This window comes from Anas acuta, chromosome 4, assembly GCF_963932015.1.
Source record: "Anas acuta chromosome 4, bAnaAcu1.1, whole genome shotgun sequence".
Taxonomy (NCBI): domain Eukaryota; kingdom Metazoa; phylum Chordata; class Aves; order Anseriformes; family Anatidae; genus Anas; species Anas acuta.
Window position 1 is genome coordinate 70,976,137 of NC_088982.1, and position 26,325 is coordinate 71,002,461.

The window sequence follows — 26,325 nt, forward strand, 5'->3', positions numbered from 1 at the left end:
CCCTTGCCACTGCTGATTAATGTTTTTTGTGCAGCTCGTTTTAAGTCTCCCCAGTTAACAAGTAGAGAACTAAAGGTCATAAGGAAGATCATTTATACCTGTAGAGACATACAAACAACACATTAAGCTTAACGAAGATATGAACAGATACCCCATCAGGCACCTTGCTGTCAGCAACTTTTCCCATAACTCTGGAAGAAAAAAAATCTACTGCACACTGGCTTTCTAAGTAATAGTCTGATCCTGAAGCAGTTGTTATGCTCACAATTTTAATGAAACCAAGAAAGAGGAGATTTTCCAAAGACATCTTTGCAAAAAGAGAAAGAAAAAGAAAAAAAAGATATATATATAAATATATTCACCTCATTTAGATGCAAACCTCTAATAAAAGGAGTTTAACTTGTCTTTCCGTGCCTAGAAATGCTGGTATATTTGACAGTTTGACTGTTCCTACTTTGATTTTATTCCAGGGTAAGGGTGTACAAAATCCTATAAGACTAACAAAAGTATTACTCTATTCTCTGAAGTCCCCTTTTGCTATGAAAGGTACCTACAGCTTCTATCAAGAAACAGGAGGCATCAGCTGTGCATCACGTTGATTTTAAGACACCAGGAAAGTTTTACTGATGAACTGTTTCCCTCCTTCTTTGACATAATACAGCTTTAGATAGGCCTTTGCTAAAAGATATATATTCTATTTTTTTCTGCCACTGACAACTACAGCATAGCAAAAGCACTAATATGAACGAAATGAAGGAATTTTCTTCCTTTACTGTTTCATCCATCCCAGCATCACTCTTTAGTCTCAGGAAGGTGGGATCTATAAATAGAAGCATGCTGTTCGTGTAGCTACAAGTGGCAAACGTGAATAATTAAAGAATTCACGGCTTCAGGTAAAATGATATCAATCTTACAGTTTGACACAACAGAACAGCCTTGGTGAGCAGGTGTGCCTGAACAAATTACTCTGCTTCTGTACCAAAGCCAGCTCCCAACCAACTCTTGGTTGTAAGCCATTAAGAAACAAAAGAAAACAACAACATAAAACCCCAACAGTTCCTAGCAGCTATGCAGTTTCTGCTTCACAGATGCCATCATCTAGTGACAATACATCTTCAAGAACTGCATTATGAAACACACCTGTCACTCTGAAAAGCCATTTAACAGGAGGATGAAGAATATGTTGAAAAGATGTTTCCATAAATATTAGTCTGACCCACATCCTTCAAGACCAAAAAACTAAAAAAGTGATTTCCTTTTTAAACTCTGATGCCTCTTGATGCTTCCAATCTTTTTTTTTTGTTATAGTCACACCACCATTATTATGTACATCATGTGACAAAGACCAAATTGTTTTTCTTCAGACATACAGTAATTTGAAAAAGCAGCCCAGCTTCACTAATGCCATGATAAATCACCTGCAGTGTTACCTTCCACAGGGGACAACAGTTTTGAACTTAGGCAAGCTACAAAGCCACATGCCAAAATTTCCTAGTTGAATTTATGAAAAAAGCTTCCTTTTAGAAGAGCTATTATGATTTCTCTTCCCCAGAGTATTAATCTCAGCAATACAACATTTTCTAAATTGTACAAAAAAAAGTCAAACCTTAGTTAAAACGGTGTACGATCTTGGTTTTCCAATGCTCACTCACAGATGGAAGACCCCATCACACCCCTTTCAGTCTATCCACAGTTGGTGTTTTGACCTCCAAGTTCACATTTTTAGCCAAGAAGTGGTGAAACAACTGGAAACCGGCCCCATACACCCACAAACTCAGTGTGGGCTTGGTGGCCAAGTGCCATTTCTTTCACCTGCCAAGTCTTAATTAACTAAACACTGAATCACCAGAAATTCTGTCAAGATAAAAGAGTATGAATTGCGGATGTGTAGACAAAGTATTTTCAGAATGAAAAAAACAGCTGAAAGTAGAACTGTAGCTATCTAGGAGTTGAATACGTACCTAAAGTCGAGTTCTCTGATGTACGTTTAATTTTGCTGCTGTCAGCAGAAACATCAGTTAAAATTGCACCATGCAATCCCAGTGTAGAATTTCTGATATTTGTTAATGTTTAGTCCATTCCTGAGCTGGATGTAATATTTTTAAGCATTTATACAACTTTCATCACAGAATTAATCATTTTGGCACACTGCTTCAGTAGAAACAGATATACATGTAATTGTTTCTCTCATGTTAGAGAACCCCTGTTCCCTGGAGAATCATTTACTTTTGTGGTTTTCTAATGTGTAATTTTTGACTACACACTGCATCTTAAACCTACGTGCTTGTATCTCACAAAGAAGAGTCCTCTACATTTCCGCTTCAACAATTTTACTATAGCCCCTCGTTGCACTGGACTGCTTCTTTACTGCCAGTGCTCTGGACTTTGTATCTGATGTTTCTTTGGAGGTGCTGACTAGCCTGAAAACAGCAGAAAGTCACCTTCCTAAGCTGCACAGAAGTAACACATAAAATGCTCCTCACCACCTAATGTTTCAGAAGATGAGGTTACTGCAGAAACTAACCTATAATGCTTATATGTATAAGAACATTTTTTATCCCATATCTAGGCTTGGTGTTTCCTTATCCTCTAACAGCATCTGCTCCCCACCTTGTAAGCTGGTGTATCTCTTCTCAAGACCGAAATGAATAGCTGTATTTCAGTGATGATATCAGCGTGGATCTCTGCAAGAGTATCTGCTTGTCAGGCCCTACACTACACTGATTCAGGGTAGAATTGAATAGGTCTTCAACTGCTTGCAAAGAATTGTCTGTATCTGGTGCTTCATTCCTGAGTCTGTCTTCCTAACAAAAGGTGCTAGCGACTTTGCACTACTTGTACAGTGGGTAATGAATTTAGAAATCAATTTAAGCTACAGCAATCACCATGTATATTATGCAACTCAAAACCTATCACACAGACTAAAGTCAAGATGTTAACAACTACGCTATAAGAAAAACCACACGTTTTAAGGTAAAGTTAGTAATACAGTCAGCCCTCGATGCATGGCATGGCCATCTGGCTCATAGATTTCTTGATAGGAAAGATGCAGACACAACCAAACAGGTTTAGTACAGGTCAGCACTGGTCTGAAAGCGAAGTCCTGCTTCTGTTGGTACCACATCAGTAGTGCCACCCTTACCACTCTCATTTCCCCTGCCACATCCTCCTGTCATATGTCAGGCTTAGATAAAAGAAAAACAAAGGTAATGCAAAATGTGTTTGCTCTCTCTATATCACCTAAATGGCATAAGATTTAGAAATTCTCAGAACTACACAAAGAATTAGCAATGACTCTGGAATTGGTTTTATTTGTTTGTGTCAAATAGTACCTCTAAATCTTCCCTGCTAATCACATTGTTTGAATAGAGTTTATATTCAAAGTAGCTCCTCAAACACAAGGAGAAAGAAGAATACAGAACAAAACAAACAAACAAAGCACATGCCTTTGGGCAATAATTTCCTAAACCATCTTATTTAAGCAAGTTTTAGCAGTTGCCGAAATGTCCTCTTCATGTCTGTGCAGCCCCACCAGGGGCTAGGACATTTGGTATTACAGCAAAGGGCTTTTGCAGTGTTTCAGTTGACCAATTATTTTGTCAAACCCTTCATGTAGGTTTCCTAGTACACGAGAATATTGTTAGACCTAAATACTAATAAAGCACGTGAGAATTCTGAATGGCAAATGGCAATTTGGAATAATAATGTTAACCACAAGATGAATGATGAAAAGTAAATCTCCTTTGCACAGCGACATGTATCATTTCTGTTCCCCTTACAAGTAGAAGTACAAGCAACAGTTAACAGGAGAACTTGGTTAAAACTATGGTTCTCAAACATGGAAACGTATGCCTGAAATACGCTGAGGTATGACTATACAGAATCACAGAATCACAGAATCACAGAATTTTCTAGGTTGGAAGAGACCTCAAGATCATCGAGTCCAACCTCTGACCTAAAACTAACAGTCCCCACTAAACCATATCTCTAAGCTCTACATCTAAACGTCTTTTGAAGACTTCCAGGGATGGTGACTCCACCACCTCCCTGGGCAGCCCGTTCCAATGCCTCACAACCCTTTCAGTAAAGAAATTCTTCCTAACATCTAACCTAAAACTCCCCTGGCGTAACTTTAGCCCATTCCCCCTCGTCCTGTCACCAGGCACATGGGAGAACAGGCCAACCCCCACCTCGCTACAGCCTCCTTTAATGTACTTATACAGAGCAATAAGGTCACCCCTGAGCCTCCTCTTCTCTAGGCTGAACAAGCCCAGCTCCTTCAGCCGCTCCTCGTAGGACTTGCTCTCCAGGCCCCTCACCAGCTTCGTTGCCCTTCTTTGGACCCGCTCAAGCACCTCGATGTCCTTCTTGTAGCGAGGGGCCCAAAACTGAACACAGTACTCGAGGTGCGGCCTCACCAGAGCCGAGTACAGGGGGACGATCACCTCCCTAGCCCTGCTGGTCACAGTGTTTCTGATACAAGCCAGGATGCCGTTGGCCTTCTTGGCCACCAGAGCACACTGCTGGCTCATATTCAGCCGACTGTCCACCATCACTCCCAGGTCCTTCTCTGCCTGGCAGCTCTCCAACCATTCCTCTCCCAGCCTGTAGTTCTGCTTGGGGTTATTGCGCCCCAGGTGCAGGACCCGGCACTTGGCCTTGTTGAACTTCATACAGTTGACCTCAGCCCATCGGTGCAGCCTATCCAGATCCTCCTGCAGAGCCTTCCTACCCTCGAGCAGATCGACACACGCACCTAGCTTGGTGTCATCTGCAAACTTACTGAGGGTGCACTCAATGCCGTCATCCAGATCATCGATGAAGATGTTAAAGAGGACCGGCCCCAGCACCGAGCCCTGGGGGACGCCACTAGTGACTGGCCTCCAACTGGACTTGGCTCCATTCACCACAACTCTTTGGGCCCGGCTATCCAGCCAGTTTCTAACCCAACGAAGCGTGAGCCAGTCCAAGCCAAGAGCAGCCAGTTTCTTGAGGAGAATGCTGTGGGAGACGGTGTCAAAAGCCTTGCTGAAGTCAAGGTAGACCACATCCACAGCCTTCCCCTCGTCCACCCAGCGCGTCACTTTGTCGTAGAAGGAGATCAGGTTCGTCAAGCAGGACCTGCCTTCCATAAACCCATGCTGGCTGGGCCTGATCGCCTGCTTGCCCTTCAAGTGCCGCATGATGACTCCCAAGAGGATCTGCTCCATGAGCTTCCCTGGTACTGAGGTCAAACTGACCGGCCTGTAGTTCCCCGGGTCTGCCCTCCGGCCCTTCTTGTAGATGGGCGTCACATTTGCTAGCCGCCAGTCAGCTGGGACCTCCCCCGATAGCCAGGACTGCTGATAAATGATGGATAGGGGCTTGGCCAGCTCCTCTGCCAGTTCTCTCAGTACCCTTGGGTGGATCCCATCCGGCCCCATCGATTTGTGGACATCCAAGTGCCGTAGCAGGTCACCAACCAGTTCTTCGTGGATGGTGAGGGCCACATCCTGCTCCCCGTCCCCTTCCACCAGTTCTGGGTACTGGGTATCCAGAGAGCAACCGGTTTTGCCGCTAAAGACTGAGGCAAAGAAGGCATTGAGCACCTCCGCCTTTTCCTCATCTCTTGTAACTAAGTTTCCCCCTGCATCCAGTAAAGGATGGAGATTCTCCCTAGTCCTCCTTTTTGTGTTGATGTATTTATAAAAGCGTTTTTTATTATCTTTAACGGCAGTAGCCAGATTGAGCTCCAGACGAGCTTTGGCCTTCCTAATCTTGTCCCTGCACAGCCTCGCTACATCCTTATAGTCCTCCTCAGTGGCCTGCCCTTTTTTCCAAAGATTATAAACCCTCTTTTTTCTCCTAAGCTCAAGCCACAATTCTCTGTTGAGCCAGGCTGGTCTTCTTCCCCGCTGGCTCATCTTTGGGCGCATGGGAATAGACCGCTCCTGCGCCATTAGGATTTGCCTCTTAAAGAGCGCCCAGCCTTCCTGGACCCCTCTGCCCTTCAGAACCGCCTCCCATGGGACTCCACCAACTAGTGTCCTGAGCAGCCCAAAGTCAGCCCTCCGAAAGTCCAATACAGTGGTTTTACTGGTTCCCTTCCTGGCCCCGCCAAGGATAGTGAACTCCACCATTTCGTGGTCACTCTGCCCAAGACTGTTCCCGACAATCACATCCTCCACCAGTCCTTCTCTGTTTGTGAAGAGAAGGTCTAGCAGGGCACCACCCCTGGTAGGTTCACTAATCAGCTGCGTCAGGAAGCTATCTTCCACTTTCTCCAGAAACCTCCTAGACTGCTTCCTCTGGGCTGTGTTGTGCTTCCAGGATATGTCAGGGAAGTTGAAGTCCCCCACGAGTACAAGCGCTGACGATTTCGCAACTTCTGTCAGCTGCCTGTAGAACTCCTCATCCATCTCCTCATCCTGGTTCGGCGGTCTATAGCAGACCCCGACCAGGACACTAGCCTTGTTGTCCCTGCCGATCCTAACCCAAAGGGACTCGATCTTGTCATTCCCAGCCTTGAGTTCTACAACATCGAAAGACTCTCTAATATAGAGAGCCACACCGCCACCCCTTCTGTGCTGCCTGTCCCTTCTGAAGAGCCTATAGCCAGGCATCGCAGCACTCCAGTCATGAGACTGGTCCCACCACGTTTCCGTGATGGCAACCAAGTCGTAGCCTGCCCGCTGCACGATGGCTTCCAGCTCCTCCTGTTTGTTACCCATGCTGCGTGCATTGGTGTAGATGCACTTCAGCTGGGCCTTTACCTTATCCTCCGGCCTTGCCATTGTTCCCCCTGGCACAGCCCCAACAGTCCTTGTTTCAGCCCCATCCCCCTTCTTACCTAGTTTAAAGCCCTATCTATCAGCCCTGCCAACTCCTGACCCAAGATCCTTACCCCTCTCCGAGAGAGGCCCATCCCATCCGGTGCCATCAGGCCCGGTGTAGCATAGACCTTCCCGTGATCAAAAAACCCAAAGTTGTGCCGGTCACACCAGTCACGAAGCCACGAGTTTATGCGAACAGCGCACCTTTCAGCTTCCATCCCCCCTATCGGAAGGACAGAGGCAAACACAACCTGTGCGCCTGAACCTCTAAGTTGTCGCCCCAAATCCCTAAAGTCTCTTTTGATCGCCTTCAGGCTTCTCTTTGCTACTTCATCGCTACCAGCCTGAAAGACCAATAGCGGGTAGTAGTCAGTGGGCCGTACCAGGCGCTTGACTTTCTTGGCAATGTCCCTGACCCTGGCCCCAGGGAGGCAGCAGACCTCCCTACGGGTAGGGTCAGGCCGACAAATAGGGCCCTCTGTTCCCCTAAGGACAGAGTCACCCACAACAATCACCTTTCTTTCGTTCTTGGTGGAGGCAGTCCTGATGCGTGGAGTTGACCTCCTCACCCTAGGAATCCTCCTGGGAACACTTTCTACCTCTTCCTCAGTTGCTGTTGATCTCTCATTCTCCAGGGCCTCAAACCTGTTTTGTAAGGGCACCTGGGAAGGTGGGGTTGGAAGAGGAGGGCATCGCCTGCGATGTCGAGCAGGGACCTGTCTCCATTCCTCCTCAACTCCCAGGTCCCCTCCCTCTGCCCGACGGCGACTGGGCAGGGTGTCCACCCCCATTTGGGGTGTCTCACCCCGGTACCTCTCCTTGAGGCCCTGCAGGGAGTTGCTCCAGAAGTCTATCTCCCGCTCACACTCCCTGATGGCCCTCAGCCTCTCCACCTCCTCCTTGAGCTCCGCCACCATGCGGATCAGGTCATCCACTTGCTCACACCTAACACACGCAGCATCTCTGCCTCCTGCCGATGGCAGGAACAGGCTCTGACACTCCCTGCATCCCATGACCTGAACCGCTGCATTCTTTAGCGGGTAGTCGGTCTGGGTGTGTACCGACCTCCTGCAGAGCGCTCCGTGCCTGGTGGAGACCATTATCGCCTAGCTAACGACTGTCGTTAACAGGCGTTCGTGTGGGCGGGGGTTCCTCTCCGCCCTTCCTGCTCGCCCTGCCTGCGCGAACTGCCGCGCTAACTGCCGCGCCACTCCCTACCAAGCAACTTACAAGCTGAGGAAAGTGGCAGACATGAACACTGAAGGCTTTGCCATTCAGAAGCTGTAAGTCAAGAAATTCTGAAAAGAACAGAAAGTCCAATGGAAACACTTGATGAGAGAGTACTACTGATGGAAAAGAAATAAACAAAAAAGCAGAATCGGGACCATTTCTTATTTCAGTCTGTATAGAGAGTAAGAACGAACATTTTGGGGAACAGTTTGCAGTGTTTTCCTTGATGTAAAAACCACAATGTTACAGGCTCCACTAGCAGAAGACAGCACTGTTGAACCTAATTATTAACATGGCTTTTCACGACAGAAACACCCTCAGTGCTACGGTACAGTTATTTTTCTGACTGAATTCCTTATAGAAAGAATATAGCAGAGCTAGGAACAACTGTCAGCTCCAGCAACTCCAAGATTATGGAGAGCAGCAGCAACGATCAGTTCTGGAAAGAAAGTCCAATTTTATTCATAAAATTGAATCATACCCCTAGCCACTTCAAAACCACTTCAGAACTGCTCATTTTTGAAGATTTTTAGGGAAATTCCCAAGTTTTTTTTTTTTTTCCTAAACTTAGTCAAGAGTTAAAATCCTGATCCAGTTTCAAATACAGTGCAACCGTCCCTCCAACAAGTAAATAAACCTGTAAGGTTCCCTGCATCACCGTCTCTATTCAGAGAAATCCAGATACATGGAGTTTTAAAGTGTAATGTTTTAATTAACTTTTAATTTTCCCTTCCTGGCCAGAGTTCAATTTTTACATGAAGCCACAAGCAAAGTATGGCGCTCACGAAGGAATATCTGTTTTCAATATTAACAAATTGAGATTTCCACTAGAGATTCCAAAAATAGCAAGTGATATCCATTTATACAGATAAAATATAGGCAAAGCTTTGAGATAAGCATTGCTAAGGGCTTTCAGAATCAAGTAATCAATACCAGCACCATGCCCCTTCTTTTTCCCCACATCATTAACTTCTCTAAGCAATAATCAGAACTGTGTTATGTGCACTGAACTCAACTGTGAACTGCAACCAAGTGAACCGAAAATAAATTTGTGGGTTATTTTTTAAATTAAAATTTATCTTTTTAGTGACAGGTACTGTAAAAACAAGAAATGTTTAAAAAAAGCATTTCACAAATTTGCAAGATAGAGGTAAAGTAGCGTTATCAGTCTGGAAAGCAAGTCACTTTCACTGGCAGCCTGAGATAAGCCATTCTGGTGCATGGCAAGCTTAAAAACCACAGGAGTTTCAGGCTGTTGAGCAACAATTGATTTTAGATTTAAATTATTGCAGATGTTTAGAACAACATAATCTCTTCCTTGGGGTGACCCAATTCCACTTAAAGGTTGTTTGTAAATTACTTGCAGAAAATTCACACGCATGGTGCAGAATTTATTTTAGCCAAAATAACGGAACCCCTGTTTGGAATATACAGGTGACAAAATGCAAAAGCTGTCACGACTTAATAGGAAGTAAGACTTGAGTTAGAAAGAGAAGCACAAGGCCATGGTAATTTTATGTTCAGAGAGGTTACTGATTCCAGAAGTCTCAACTAGACCAATAAAACATTTCATTTTTAAGTCCCTTAGCAGTCAATTTATGATGTGCTTTGGATTAATCTCTCAACATTCAACTGTGTCACTATTGACATCCAAAACATTGCAGACATCACAAATGCTTTAAATATTTGTTTTCAGAAATTAACCGAAACGTTTCCTACTGGAACATCAAAGTTGACAACCAATAATCAGCAGAAAGCATACACATTGTAATATTGCAGGCTTTAGTTATTTAATTTTACTATACAAATAGATATGTATTATGAGAACTAATGTGTTCTTACACTTGACCTCAGCATAAAGTACATCAACTGTCAGAAAATCAGCTGGTTCAAGATAAATTGGAATATATAATTTAGAACCACTTACGGGAAAAAATAGGAAGGTATGACCTTAGGCAAGAAAATAGGTAAAATATTAATGAACCTATATTTAACTAAGATAAAGATAATGCATAGGGGAGGACAGAGACAATCTTTTAGTTTAGCACTCACCTTTCAAACCACCTGAAGATACCAAGTTAAATTTAATGAGAGAATTTGAAATGACTGAGCATGTAGACCAGAACCAGAAAGAACCAACGCTATATGGAATGGCCTATTTAATTTTCTTATAAATTGAAAAAATAAAATAGCAATTGTGTAGTAGAAATTGAGCTGAAAGGCAGCAGAAAAGCAAAATTTTGAAATCTGGACCTTTGTTTAATGGTATACAGTGAGCGACAGAATTTGTGACAATAGAGAAGCCACAGAGCTTCACCAGTGAGACCTTGCTGAACTTCTGAGAGACTGACTTACACAGCTATGAACTTAGGTACAGCTGGTTTGCTACCGCACTGTTGGCTACTGCTAGCCCCTGAACTCTGCAGTTGTGGAGACTGCCACACTTAATAAGAGATTTTTAAGATTCAATGCTCTTCCAAACTTGATTCTCTCATTCAATTCTTCAGGAAAAGAATGACTTCTGTTTCAGGGAATTAATATTTGAATTACACACATGGTGTTAGAATACATTCCACTAAATTTATAATTGGCCCAGGAAATAAGCAAATGTTAAAATTCTCTTAAGAAAAGGCCACATGATTAAAATTGTATCACCTCTTCACCAAAACCTATATCATGTTAGTGAGATCCTGGGTTGAGGAGAGGTGAAGAAGTACAAGATCATGAGCACGTGCTGTGTGCAGTAGACTTCCAATTCATGTATTATGTAAATATTAGTCTGTCACAAATGGAAACATCTTCCAGTGTACACTGTTTACTCAATTCAAACGCATGCTACTGCTTCCCTAGAAGCTCACTCAGAAATAAAAGCCAAGCTTCATTGCTAACTGCCTCTTTTTTTTTTTTTTTCCCCCAAAAGATGTAAGACTTATTTATATGGATAGGTCAACAACTTCCCACTGAACAGGAGGGCAGAACTTCTGAATGATTATGTAGCCTCCTATCTGATTTTGGGGGTTCTTTTGAAAGCTGTAAGTTTCAAACGAACTGATTTAACGCCAAGCAATTCTAATGGTATCTGTATCGCTTTTCGTAGTATATTAACTTTACCTTAGTTGTTTTCATATCAACAGTTTAATTTTATGGAAGGAAAACAGACTAGCACTAGCAGCTAAGTGTGACAGCACTGTATAGAACAACACTTATTTCCTACTAAAAAGCCCCTACCAACTGCCTTGTTTCTAGAAGTGGCACGTCTGTGAACGGTCACTCATGAATTATTTAAGATTATTCTAAATTTCACAAGGAAGTACTCTAACTTTCACACGGAAATAAAAGTGAACTCACCCAGTTCTTGTTAAGACAACAAAAGGACTTCCACTAACTTCATCGAGCTATAGTTACATAAACTCCTTGCCAGTTTGTGCATGGCCTTAATTTAACATTATTTTGAAACACACGTAAGATTTATAGTACATATTCACATATTCACATGAAAGCACATGGTTTCTTCAGCAACACACTTGGGAAAACAGAAAAAAGGAAGAAAGTTTTTTCTATACCTGGTAAGTCTGAAAAAAGGAGAATGCATTCGTTGAATCCATTAGCCAGAAGACGATCCCTCAGTTGTTGAAGTATAGCCACTCCTATACAGAATGGGAAGGAGGAATTTCCAAGCAGTAGCGTATCCCACAAGTGAAAAATTTTATGCAAAGGGAAGACATCTGCATGACAAACAGGCACCACAATAAATAAATAAATAAATAAAGTTGTAAATTAATATAAATGCACATACACACACTTGAGACACTTTCTTATCTCCTGTCTTAGGGTTATTTATTTATTTTTAATCTGGGAGCAAGCAGGATTCAACCTGTTTAAACACGTTTCTTTTCGTATGTATACAGACTATTCTAGAAGTAATCAGTACCTTCTTTCCTTATTAAATACTTTGAAATATGAAGGTTTTCAGATTTCAAACACAAACAAAATTTGGCAATTTATTCTTTTTTTGGTACAAAATAATTATGCATGAGGAAATGCATAATCAGTAATTTCCAATAGCATGAAGACATTAATGAGTGAATCAATAAGCTCAACTACTTTAAACTAGACAAGAAAATGAGCAGAATAGAGCAAAAATTGGCAGAGAGGAATAAAGACCTATTAAAAATAGCACCATTTTGCATATAAAGCTGAAGGTGGATCTCCTAAAATACATTATACTTCAACTAAATAGTTCTAACACTCTTTAAATTAATTACTAAATTAAAGTTAGTAAATTAATTACCAAGAAAATTACTAAATTAATTACCAAGAAAACCATTTTCTCAGTTTTCCAAAGTTGAATATTCCAAATTCTCAAAAAAGGTTTAGAAGATTGGACAACTGCAACAGCCAATGCCTTACAATCAAGATCTTTAGGAATTGCAATCAAGAATCTCACGTGAAATTCTTTGTCATTTTAGAGAAATAATCCATCAGTTCTTTTCATCTCACCATTTTTTTTTGATTCAAAGTGTGCCAATGATGACATGAAATGAAAGAAAAAAAATCAAAGATCTTCGAGGAAAGAAAATGACAAATTGCTTTCTAGTCTTGCTTTACTAACTTTCCTGTCTTTCATTAAAAGCCCACCAAATCAGAAAGCTCTTTTTGTTCCAAGTATACATCCACAAATATTGCAGTAAAGCAGAATAATATGTGAAAGCACAAGAAGATAAAGCTTGTTTTGTTGGCCTTCAAAAATGAAGTTACTCTTTGTTACCTTAACTGGATGGGAGAAAGGTGTTTTAATTATTATTATTGTTACTATACCTATTACTTTTTCCAGCATAACAGTTTCCTTTTCACATTCTTTCAGTACTACATGCACAGAATAATCCAGATCAAGTTTAATACAGTTCTTTTTTTTTTTTTTTTCAGAAATAAGAAAACACTAATTACTGTCAACTAAGAGCAGAAAGTATAATGTGACAGACACTGTTGAGACTCAAGTCACAACACACATCACTGCAAATTACAAGTGACCTGCTAAATGACATACACAAGCAATCAATTAGGAAAGCTCTATCTGAAAAAGTGAGAAAAGTTATCCTTAAGAAATACAAGAACAATTAATCAGAAAAAAAAAGAAACCATACTCACGTGTAAACATTGTAAGAAACCAAGGAATTGCATAGAGCTGCAAAAGGTGGGGGGAGGAGAAAAAACAAAAAACATGTTTTATTAAAAGCTCAAGTCCTCGTTTATATTAATTTTAAACTATATTAAAAATTGCACAGCTTGGCAGGAACACATTTAAATGGGAAATAACTGCAGGGCCCAAACTGCTATGGTCCAACTTTCAGCTGCCAAAAGGTGTTCCCATGCCCAGAACCCCCATTCTCATCTCTTCCAAATTATTATTTCCTGATGTCGTACTGGAAACAACAACAACCATCACTTTCAGCAGGGTTACGTTTGGAAAGAGCACCAGCACCACGAGCAAAACCACCCAACCACCACCAAAGTCGTAAAGCACTCAAGAACCTGCTCTAGCAAACTGTCCCAGTTCTCCCCTTACATCATATGCTGCTACATGAAACATGACTAAGGGTGCTTGAACAAGCATAAAACAACTTTTTGACTATAGAAAAAAAAAATATAAATAATTAAAAGTGCAAATCACAATTTTCAACAGAAGAATTTATAGATTCATGGTATCGACATCTCTTGCCTTTGTTGATATTTATTATAACGTATACTTCTCAGTGAAAGGCAGCAAGAAATTTCACTCTTGTAAGTCACTTAAGCAAATACTGCCAGTTACTGACACCTTGGGCATTTACATTGTTCTAACGTGACCTGTAAAGACAGGTGTCATCACAAGAATTTGAGGCTGATTCAGTGCTTCTATTACTCTGGGACTAAGAACTGTAACAGCTACAGAAAACCTCCTTTTGGTCAGAGTACTTATGACATTACCTATATAGATAGATAGATATAGATATATATAAAAGATTCAGTATGTATTTAGAATAGCTACCCATTTATGACACCTTGAGAGATTCCTAATCTTTAATGAAGTACTTTGTGTGTTGAAGGCAACAGAATCTATTTTCATGAAACATCAATTTCTACAGAAGGTCCCTACAAGTTAGGAATGCAAAGGCAGGACTACCATTGTTAAAATTTACTCAGCTGCATAGCTCATGTGCTCTGTTTTCCATTTCTGAAGATTTACAGTTAGACATAAAGCTTAATATATTACTTTTTAGCTCATAAAAAGTGCAAATTAATCCTCCTGTTATGCCTTCCCTGGAAGTAAGCAAATGAAAAGCAGAAAGCATAATCAATATTATGTTAATAAATGACTACTTATTCCATAAACTCTTAAACAGGGTTATGGCACTGACAAAACCATGCGCACATTTGCTGAAAGGCAAATATGTCTATCAAGGCTCTCTCTAGATTTTATTCCCACACCTTCATCTGAGTATTCAATCATATCTGAACCGTACACTGTCCATAAAACTAAAGGTTTTGATGATGACTGCTTAGCATTTTCAATATTTACACGGTTGTGTTTGAGGTGTTTTTTTTTGTTTGTTTGTTTGTTTTTGTTTTTTTTTGTTTTTGTTTTTGTTTTTTTTTAATTTAAATAAAGCTTGGCCTCTAACCCTTCAATTGATTTTAAGTGTTCAAAAACAAAAACAAATCATCTCCTGTCACCATTTCAGCCTCATTGTACATTCATACTGTTTCCCCGAGTATCTCTCTTCAATGCCTTCAGTAGATGGCTCCCTACTGAATAATAACACCCTGTTCCCTGAAATATCCCCTGCAGTGATTGTGATCAGCTAATACCTGTTTACCTGCTTACTTGTATGTGATATATTCTGTGCAGTAGGAAAATAAGCATTCCTAATAGCCTGAGGCTCCTCTTTGCTTTGAGGTACACATTACGTAGACATCATTTTTTTTGAACTACATTACTTCCTTGGTATTTAAAAGCAATTACTTCCTTCTTCTCATACATTTGATTAAAATGTTTTACCAGAGCATATCCACTTACTCCTAACTTCATACACAGACACCTGTATCATGTATGCATACACATAAAAACATACAAGAAGGACAAAATTTGAAATATTAAACAGATCCTCATTAAGCCTATCAATAGCAACATGAAATGTAAGTCAAACTATTTAAGTAGACAGTATCAGTCAAATTTTTATTGAAGAGATTTTGCTCTCAAATTTTCATAAATGTGATGTTCTAAGACAAGGAGGTCGAGGTAAACCTGAAGTGGTTATGATTACCATTAATAAGGAAGCAAAGAGACAACACTGGTATTATTATTCTACCATACAAGTGAAACTGAAAAACAAAGATGAGAAAAAGAACTGCACAAACCTGAAGTCCTCAAATAAACAGGCTACCAAATCTTTTTAGTTAAATGGCTTCACTTTTAATATATTATTAGTAAATACTGCCCTCTAGCAATCACAGGCCAGAACAACATTTTGCCATTCTGTACTAACAAGCTGCTTGCTTGCTGTTTAGGTTTTCAACCCTTTACTACTGAACCAAGGAATGTGATGGGGTTATGTCTTTTATTCACACTTAACATTAGGTATGCTTCAGAACGATGTTGATTTTATCCAAAGTAGTGTTTGAACTGCTGGAAGAGCTTGGGGATAAGTCACATTAAAATAAAAGCCTTTAAAACCAATACTTCAATTTTAGACTGAGCTTGAGATCAGCAATGCCAGAATTATCATTTTGCTTTGCCAGTAATGTAGGAGCAATTCTGTGCTTTTAAGTAACCAGCTGGACATCTCTTAGCTATAAAGAACACAGCAGTGCCCTAACGTCACTAGCAACAAGCTGAAAAAAAACACCATATTTTTTTTAGTTAAAATCGGAATCTCCTGTCCTTCCACTTTGTTTCACTGTCAGTCCTTCCACTATTCTATATTCTATTTCCTAGCTGAAAGTCTCCAACAGTGCTGACAAATTCAAATATGACAAATTCTGCTCAAGACCTGAGACTGAAGACCCAGTTCAGTGTTTTTCAACAGGGTGAAGGCCTTCATTTGCCCCTAATTAGGTAACAAGTATTTGAGAACAGTCTTTTTCCCATTAGAAATTCAACCTGCTCAGAGACACCGACTGAAATCTTGACGAGAACCTCTTCCATGAGAAATTTATTGTTGCCTGTTCTTACTGCCTGCATTATTTTGTTATTTGGCTTCACTAGAAGCTGAGATTGAGATACAGAAGACTTGCATGGAAGTTTGAGATTTCTGTTGTAGACAACAGTTTTAAAAATACTTATGTTCAGAGGCTTTTGATTCAAAATGTCTTTTAGAAGGGATAGCAAGCTGAACATGAGCGTTAATTTTTGTTGGTGGGGATGGTACAGAGCACTAAGAAGCATACGCAAGCATCTGGCTCTGTTGAAAGTCTGCAACAATAAAGTGGTTGACCTGTATGAACCAGGTGCACCTCATGAACATCACAAGGCAACTAAAGTGAAGCTATGTACCTGGCTACAAGATAATGAAAATGAATTATTTATTACTGAAGGTCTGAAGTTTCAAAGCATCAAAAATGCCAACACTCTCCACAAATTCTTGAATGTTATGTATATGCATAACAAACAAGTTTACCGTAAACCTCTAAGAAAGTTCAGTCTCTACACCTCAGAACTACAGAGCTGAGATCAAGGTTAAATACCTATCATTTTAAAGATAACACACACACACGATAGGGATAATCATCATCCTTGTAATCTTTTATAGAAGAATTCTCATCTGACCATCTGTCATTTAATACAATATGTTATTTTAAACTGACCATATCTCCTGTCGTATCTCCACACATAGTAAGAAAAATTTATAGATGGATAAAGAACTATTTTATGGTATGTATTTCATGCTATTTTCAGTGCTCAGACTTTGATTGTTTGTACATTGCCTCCTCCAGGCTCATCACTTAGAGAGGAACTACCAAAATTAAAGGCAACATGGGGCAAGTATTCTACCTCCAACAGTTAGGTTGCTTGTTTGCTTCAGGAGAACATACTAAAAATGTTGCAAGGGACAGTTGCAAAATCGTTTGTCTGCCATTCTCAGCTGCTTTCTACGTATTTTATGCAGGCACTGCCTTAAATGCCAACAGGAAGCACTCACAAAATGTATTCCTATTTATTTATTTATTTATTGAATTGCCCAGTAGCAATCCCAGATAGTGAAGATCTGTTAAGTAAACCAATCTTTTTTTTTTTTTCTCCATGCTTCCCAAACTAAAAGACCATTTGACATAGCAATACAGAAAGGTGGTAAAGACAATGATCCCCAGCTAAAAGGAATAACCCCCTGATCTTGCACCTTCATATCTCGCTGCTTTGTCTTCAAAATGCATTCACACATACCTCAGGCCTACATGGGGCCTAGACAATTCCATGCGTAACTGCTACATAAAGGTGCAAAAAAGGACTAGGGATGCAAAAAGAAGGGAAACGGAGACCAATTTTGAACTTCAGATTCTACCCACCTACACAAAACATGAAGAATGATCACATTCCTCACAAGATAAAAATATCACCAAGAAGCCTCTCCCTCAGATTCACCACTAGGTAATCACACAACAGAAGAGGCAAACGGTGATAAAGTACTTCAATCACAGGATTTTAATTCTTGGTTAGATGAAGCCCTGTTACAAACACCTCCCGAATTATCACCAAAACCAAGATAAGGTATCTATCTACCTGTGACAGCAGCTCCAGCAAGATGATATTAAGTAACTGCAGCTAGACTTTGTCATCTCTTTTACTGGCCAGCTGACAACTGCATCTAGCTTCCCTAATTTGCAGCTGAAAGCTATTTAGAATAATTTATGCCCCGTTAGTAACACAGCACACCTCCTTGTTTTTCTTCAGCTCAAAATGGTCTGTTGTTGATGTCAGAATTATTCAGTAAAACAGAGAGCAGATGCTATAAAACATTACAGAGAGTGGTGGAGATTATAAACTTCAGGAGAATGAGCGAAGAAGAACTGGAAGATTCACCGTACATACCTCTCTATTTACATGTAAATCACATAGCCACAGCAATGTACTTAATCCAGGCACCACATCAGGTAACTATAGTCACAACTATTGAACCTTCAGCAGTGTTCAATATTCGGAGAGCTACATAACCTGAAGCAAATGGGAAAGGTGCCAGGAAACGCAATCTTTCCTGCAGCGGGAGCCTGCGTTTCAATGATGAAAGATTAATCAGGGTTTACTTTGATAGGATTAGTACTCAAGCACGAAACTCTGGTTCAGATCTCATTACTAAAGTGCATATTCTTCACCTTGATGGATCTTGGGCTGTCTTGTTACAGGTAAAAAAACAAAAAACAAAAAACACCTCTCTCACTGATCTGGAAGGCAGAACTTTTTTTTTTTTTTCCAAATGATATGATTTAGAAAAGACAACCTCTCTTCAGAGGTCGCTGTTAATTTTAGAATTGGATTTTTTTTAATTATACCCCAATTTTGTAATTATTTGCTGCACTACCTACTCATCTCCTGTTCTAGACCGTAACGCTTGGCTCACATTTGACTATGTGCTGTCTGATGACTGGCACAACACAAAATCTAAAATATACAAAAATAGGTGATTTTTAACTCTTCCATTTGACTTGCATTTTTGGAAGGTTTCGGTGTGGAGAACTGTAACTGCATAAAGCAGGAGCTGCTGAAAGAGCAGCAAACAACCACAACAGGTTGGTTAGTAGCAGAAACGGAGACCTGTAGGATAGTCAGGGAATTTACAACTACACATCCTCAATGGAAATGAGTGCCCTGGACAACAAGTAATACAGAGAAATTGCTCTGGTCCCCGCAGGCTACAGCAAATAAACATTGAGTGCATTTACACAGTGATGCTGCTAACTCGATTCTCCCGCAGGAAATTAAATGTGGATGTTACCCATGTCCACCAAGCACGCAGCCTTTCTACAGGTGAATATCCTCCCTGCTTCCCACTTTTCCTCACCTTCATCCCTTCCTTCTTCAGATGTGGTTTATTAGCAGTACATGTGGCCTTCTAGAGCATCTGTTTATAGTGCAGTAGCCTAGCTTTATCTTTTGCTTATTTGAATACCACATTATCTTTTCAATTTGCATCATAAATAACATTACTAGGTTAATAATACCTTTATATGTGAAAGCATTTTTTTTCCTCACTACAATTTTTGTAAACAGTGCTAATGAGTATCTGCCAGTCCCAAAGACAAGCAAATTCACCCAGGAATTGTGTATAACATGATTTTGATAGCCTTGGCCTTTCTGCCTTAAGTTAAAGCATTTCTTAAGCATAATGCTTTACTGATAAAAGAACGATTGACAGGAAAACAAAAACAAAACACATATATATTTATTTTTATGAAATAATTTCTATGTCAACCTCTGACTTCAGTTTCCTTCTTCGATTTTCACTTCTCTACTCTTAGAGAAGAATTCATATTGACAACAAAAATTGTTTCCATTGTCTAGTCTTAGGATTAATTTATAAGTAACAAAATTTCTGTTATATTGCCCATAATACAGAATTGTTTTTCATTTCTCTCTATCTTAAAGGCTTTTTCCAGTGAAATGACCCACCTTACATACATGTTACGCTCTTGATTGCTAAGCATTTTTTCAAGATCTGACATATCTACAATTAACCATCACTTGTATATATATTTTTTTTATTGCTTGCACGCTGATTTGTCTTCTGTGTTAACCAAAAGCATTTAATTAGTTTGTAGAAAGTTTTCTATTAGTCATTTATGGCCACGTTTGTTTTGCATGCTAAACCACATTTTAAAGATAAAATTACATATTCATTTTAAGATTAATCAGTAAATTAAAACAAGTGATTAGTAGTAATTTTATTGTATTTACCATGCCAACACAAGGGGAAGGACTGAGGTATATAAAACAATAATCAAAACTTTACCATTTTATCCACATACTCAACAAGGTCCATTAATACATGTCTCCTAAAAAACTACTATCAAAAATTTTGAAAGGCATCTCAGCCTAATTGTCCTCATTTTCTATTTTTTAATTTCTTTGAACAATATTTTTAAGAATATTCCACTTACGTCTGGAATAAAACCGATGTCATTAAGATGGTTACTCAGCTCTGGATCATGGAATGCAATCATCTGGGAAAATACTGTCAAGTATTCTGAAATGACAAGCAAATTCAAGATCACTAAAAAAATACATGCCAGCACATCTTGTTATTTCATTATGGAGCAAAAAAAAAGAATTTTTTTTTTTTTTTTTATTAAAACAAACAAACGATCTAAAAGAAAACACAAAATAAAACAGCAAGTGAATACCAGTACTGTCTTCCTTATCACCATTATATTCAACACAGATGGAGAAACATTTGTCTTCCTTAATATCAATTTGGATTTTCAACAAAGCTTTACTTGACTTATACTCAAATTGTGATGCAAAGTTAAAGACTTTTCAGTATGGATATTGATGGAAACACAGTAGAATAACACTGTTTCTAGAATTTTTAAGACCCAATCCGAGTGAAATACAAAGTTTATACTCATTTAATTGTGTTCTATGTAGATTATTTTCAACAAAGGTAGATTTTGTAATCCAGAAAATGTAGTGTTTAGTGTAAAGAAACCGCTGTACACTAAACCACTGTGGTATTACTGCCTCAGGAACCGGGCATCTCAGGAGTGGCAGCCTCTCCCACCTGATGCTGCATCTGTTAGGACGCAGATGACCTGTCAGCATAACCACTGGTGAGTTAAGTGAGGTTAACAGACCCATGCTGAGTTTTGTGCCACCAAGGCCAGGCTGCTTCAGAGGTTTTTACGTCTTCTCCAGCATGTTATCTCAGTCTCAAGACAAAGAAATTCTTATTCACATCCACACAAGCTGGGGAGATAACGGAATCTATGCCTGAAGTTCATAACGCTTTAAGTGCTGACATTAAATGAAAATAATTAAAAATTTCATCTGTAAGGTGCATCCTTTGTCAGTTTTGCACCATTAAACAACCAGTCACCAGACAGGTAATAGCAAACCAGTAATTCAACAGAATCCTACACATTCAGTTGTGCGCTGATGAAAACAACTTCAGAATTAGTTTCCCTGAAGAACATTTATTTTAAAATAAAAATTAATACCCATGATCATTCTCTGCAGATATACTACAAGTTGATAAATACCATCTTTATTTGACTAACTTCTCTCACAAAATATAATTACTGCATGGGATTACATGGTTAATTAAGGGTCTAGTAAAGACACATGAGCCTTCACAAAAAACTCACCAATTGGGTCCAGCCAACTGCTGCTGGCTGGAATTTCATTAAACAATTTTTTTGGTTTGTTTTGCATAATTAAGCGTTCCATATCCAAACATCTTTAACTGCTCTTGCTTCCTATTTAATGTAAGGAAATCCATCTGATAAGCTTAGGAAAAAACATCTATCTTCACTGTTTAGAACTGGTCAGACATGAGGAATGCTGAACTCTGCAGTTTAAACAGTTTCTTCTCTCAGCCCCTATATGGAAGACACAAGGCAGCTAAAAGCTAAAATTGCAGTAGGCAGTCAAATGACACTTCTTGATGCTTTCTTCCTACCCAGTAAAGCAGGAAAACTATAACGAATTTTTCCTTGAAATTGTGTGAAACTCTGGTGTTTGATTTAAGTCCCTGGAAAGGATTGTATCAGAATACTTGAAAAAATCCTAAGAGTTCCAGTCTGTCTGAGTCTTTGATGACAAAAGGTGTTGCAAAACAACTTGGAAATTGTGTACTTCTTTATTTTATGGAATCCTACTGACCTGTACTTATAACTTCAGCTGATATTTTTGTAAAATTTTGATTCCTGTGGGTATCTCAATAGGGAACCTCTAGAGAGAGAAATTATTATTTTATGTAAGAGTATACCCCCTTTAGAAAATCTTTACCAAGCTATTAAAGTGAGGAACAACTGATATAGTATACTCTTTTCATCTTTAGACCTTTACAGACTTTTTTTTTTCAGCATGCACTCTTTCTTTATAGAAAAAAGTACGCAAAAAAGTTGTCTTGAATCGCTTTTCCAAACTATTCACTATTTTGCACAGTCAGTTCATAGTGTCTCTGATCCACTGTCCTTCATATGTTGACTCTCCTAACCATGTTCAATCCTCATGTTAGCTCTCTCCCTACTATCCAATATTTAACTGCTTTTACAGCTAACCTTTTTTTGTTGACCAGTTCTTAATTTCCTTTCTTTTTTGAAGACAAAGAAATGACAGACATTGTTCCTCGAGAAGCTTCACAAGTTATATAGAAAAGAGAATTTCTGATGAAGAAATACAAGGACAGCAAGCCGTGCTGAAACACACTATTCAACAAACACTTATAACTTGTTGCAACTAAAAGCATTGATTACCACTTGCTTTTTTTAAACTATCAAAGGCTTTTCAAGCAGCTTCTGTTTAAAAAAAAAAACAAAAACAAAAACTGTTTACAAGAGAAATTATCTTTGTCATCATAGACAGTGCCAAGGTGGCTTTTTAAGTCTGCACAATTCCCTCTTTGTGTGTCCTTGAAATTTACAATTAATTTTAGAGTAAAACAGACATTTAACCCCCAGCTGTTGTTTTAATTTGAGACACCTATGTAGCTGAACGCTGAACTACAGAACATATTCCCCATGGCTCTCTAAGTCATGTCCTGTGTGGATAAACTTTATTAGTTCAGTTAGAAAATGCCCTCATGTCTCAAGCTCTCTGAATACTGTAAAACCCTTTTCCTGAGTAGAATCTACGTTGTACTGTTCCTCCTCTTCACCTTGCCTTGTTATCAAGATAGCTTCTGTAACGACATGATTTCAAGCACCCGAAGGGTAAGTCTACCATCTAACACTGGAAAGCTTATTCCCTCATTTTACAACTTTGCATAATCAATGGACTCTTACCTTGGATAGGACATGGAGCTGTACTTGTTGCTTTGGTAAAGCTTATAGCTTTATTTTTTTCTAAACCTTGCACAAATCTTTACCTACTTTATCATGTTCCCATTATTCTTACACACTTTCTTGTTTTATTTAAAATAAACTTTTTGAAAGGCTTATTTTAAAGCCACTTGAAAAAGTGTATGTATAAATGCAGACTTAATTCTGCCTCTTAGAAGAAATACAAAAATTAAAGAGATTTACTTACCTTGAATAACATGAGAATTGTCCTTCAGAAAGAAGTTATACAAATACTTGGGTATGAAAGCAGACATGCAGGCATATGCCAGAGCTGGGGAAAAAAAAAAAAAAAAGTAGAAAAGGATGAAAATGATGCAACCACACAGGTAGAAATGTATGTATATCTAAAAATGTTTATTATTAAGCAGACAAAAAGCGTAAGTTTTTAAAATCAATCAATAAGCAAAAATGATTGTACAGATACATAACAAGGGCACTTTCCTTATTAAGAATTTTAAAAGCTCCCAACGTTTACCCCTTGATTAATTCTTGGGAATTTGGCTGAGAGACAGTCTACCTATTTTAATACAATTCTTGGCAATGGTGGTAGATCAGAGATTTAAAAAGGAGCCTTAGTTAGAAATATGGTTTTGACATAAATTATCCAAAGAAATTATACATAGTTTGGGAAATGATAAACAAAACATCAAGTTTATACCGAAGTGACATAGGATCACATTAGAAATGAATTCTGGTTTATGAATTTTCTGGCATGGAAACCACCATTTAAGTATCTGAGCCAAATGTACGCAATTAAATTAGTAAACTAGAACACGGAAGTGTGCATTTTTCACTATTATATTTTGCTGCAATGGAAAGAAAACCAGGTTCTACAATCTAACTATAGGAACATGTCCAAGAGCAAGAAAAACCTGTTGACAGAAATATGTAAAGGTGCACAGTAGGCATAGTAAGAGTTACTGTCCTGAGAAACTAACTTCCCCTCTCCCCCATCTTATTAAAAAGCTGGATGCAAGATAATAGAAAGCTGGACTAGGCTATTCTGAACAAATCACATTCTAAGATGATAAAGGCTGGGTATCTAAATGTGGGCTGATTTTAGGAATTTAAATCCACCATCAGCTTTTCTGAATGATGCTAGTCTGACAGGTTAATAGTTACCAAATAACACGTTCATTGAAAAACACGAGTACTAGAGAAGCATTTCTTGTTTTTCTATAGTTATTTGTACTTTGTATTACGTTTTCTTTATTGCGTTTTTTAATAAATACATTGTTTGAACCTTTTGCTTGAACAGTAGCACACCATGTACTCTTTCTAAAAACTAACCGTTTCTTTTGATCCATGGCAACAAGAGCTATAAACTTCCTTCATAGTTACGGAAAACTCTTGTCTGTAAGTAGGTGCATACACAGATGTATACAGCTAGATACAGATAACAGACTGTGCTTCCCCTCATCCCCAGTAGAAAAGGTGCTCACCTTCATTGTTAAAATTCAAGTACAGGAATGGTGCACAAAGAGAATCAAGACCTAAAGAGGGAAGAGCCACGAAAAAACAGCATGAAGATCTCATTTATTGTATTGCATAAGATGAATTCATTAACTTACCATGAACATTTGCATACTTGATAGTGATTATAATACCTTCAACATCAGGCTTCACGCATAATGCTGAGAACAAGCGTGAAATCAGTGCATAAAAACAAAAAGGATTTAAAATTGTTAAAACTATAGCACTGAATTGATTATTCTGCTTTGGCTTTCAAGAAATGCAATTTACATTCCCAAGAACTTGCCTAGTAGGTTCTTCAGTGTTTGAACTGGAATAAGCAAGAGATTATTTTTTTAAAATGAATTGATTGAAATTTAAGGAGAGCATAAGAAAAAGGCGGACAATTTTACATTAAAAATTAAATATAAATTATTAGGATCTAAGTTTGCAATAACCCACAGATTCATTCTTCAAAAGAAACAAAAGGAAAGCAATCCAAAGAAGGTGTTTTTTTTTTCCTTAAGTTAACCATAGCTTTCCAGGTAATTACCTGAACTTGCTAACTAGTCAAACTCACCTTGCCAGTATACCAAATCAGGATGGGAAACAACCCAGGCCTTCAATACACGCCTAAACTTTGCATGACCCTCTGGTGATGACAGCAGTTCATCATACTGATGGCAACGAGGAATATCAACTTCAATCTGTACCACAGCCAAGCATACAATATAAAGAGATACATATAAGGAGTCAGGACAAGTGGGGAAACACTACAGCAATCATGCAGCACTAGAGGTGGAAGTCAGCCAGACAAAATAGGTCAGACCACCACCAAAACCACAGTCTGTTTCCCCCATCACTCTCAGAAATGTAACTGAAAGGGCACAGGGCACTAACAGCCGCACTTAAAAGATTAAAAACAGAGAGGGTTTGTTGGTTTGTTCTTTAATAAAAATAAAAATCAGATTCATGTTTTAAGAAGGGTTCTAACAATTGAAAGCAAAAAAACAACCGATTACATCTATCTATCTATCTATCTATCTTTAACCCAACCTTTGGCCTATTTCAGGTGATACCTTTGTTCAACAGGGTAATTGAATCAGTACTCGGAAAGCTGTACCCAATTTGATGGAAACTATGTATTCAGCCAGCTGATGGAATAGTTGTTGCTCATGGTGTCTATTTACATTTGGTAATAATTCTTGGAAAACTTAATTATTCAAGAAGCCATTTCTGTGAAGCACATTTTACTTCAGAGGATCTCAGGGTACTTGGTGAAGTCCGGCATCAGGTCCAACAGGCACAATAAAAACAGACTTTTCAACAACATATCAATAAAATTGTTCACTACACTTTACTGTTGCTACAGAAACAGAGGTTCTGAAGTAAAAGAAGATTTCACTTACCAGGTGTTATAACTCAAATTGAGCTAAACTAGTTGTTCCTATCAGTTCTGCAAGATTCTTGCTACAGCATGAATAAGGTTAGAGGACAAGGGAAACATTGTAGTATGATCAACCACATCTGCCATCACAAACAAATGACAGCCACTGGTGGAAAAGGTCTTTGCATTACTTCAACTTACAATATTTCATCACAACAGAAGTCTATTTACCTGTCTGTCTGTAGGAATTGGTGTGTCTTTATCAATGGCATCATATTTTGCTTGTATGGCACCCTAAATGTGGAAGAATAGATGAAGTTAGAAAGCCCTTACTGATGTAAAGGCATATTATAACGTACACACAGATATACAAAAACTGACTGTTTTTTGTCAAATACTTTAGTTGGCAATTTT

General features: G+C 38.9%; 1 protein-coding gene across 6 annotated transcripts in view; it reads right to left on the reverse strand.

Annotated features, from left to right (window-relative positions):
• The window catches only part of TBCK (TBC1 domain containing kinase), a 107,710-nt gene that overhangs the window by 40,274 nt on the left and 41,111 nt on the right, over positions 1–26,325 (reverse strand). For all 6 annotated transcript variants that reach the window (XM_068681883.1, XM_068681881.1, XM_068681882.1 and 3 more), the window contains 7 exons: positions 26,143–26,205; positions 25,105–25,231; positions 24,515–24,565; positions 23,260–23,343; positions 20,172–20,257; positions 13,191–13,227; positions 11,606–11,767 (listed from right to left, as the gene is read on the reverse strand). In XM_068681883.1, the coding sequence (XP_068537984.1) occupies positions 11,606–11,767; positions 13,191–13,227; positions 20,172–20,257; positions 23,260–23,343; positions 24,515–24,565; positions 25,105–25,231; positions 26,143–26,205 (610 nt within the window). The remainder of the gene's footprint in view (positions 1–11,605; positions 11,768–13,190; positions 13,228–20,171; positions 20,258–23,259; positions 23,344–24,514; positions 24,566–25,104; positions 25,232–26,142; positions 26,206–26,325) is intronic.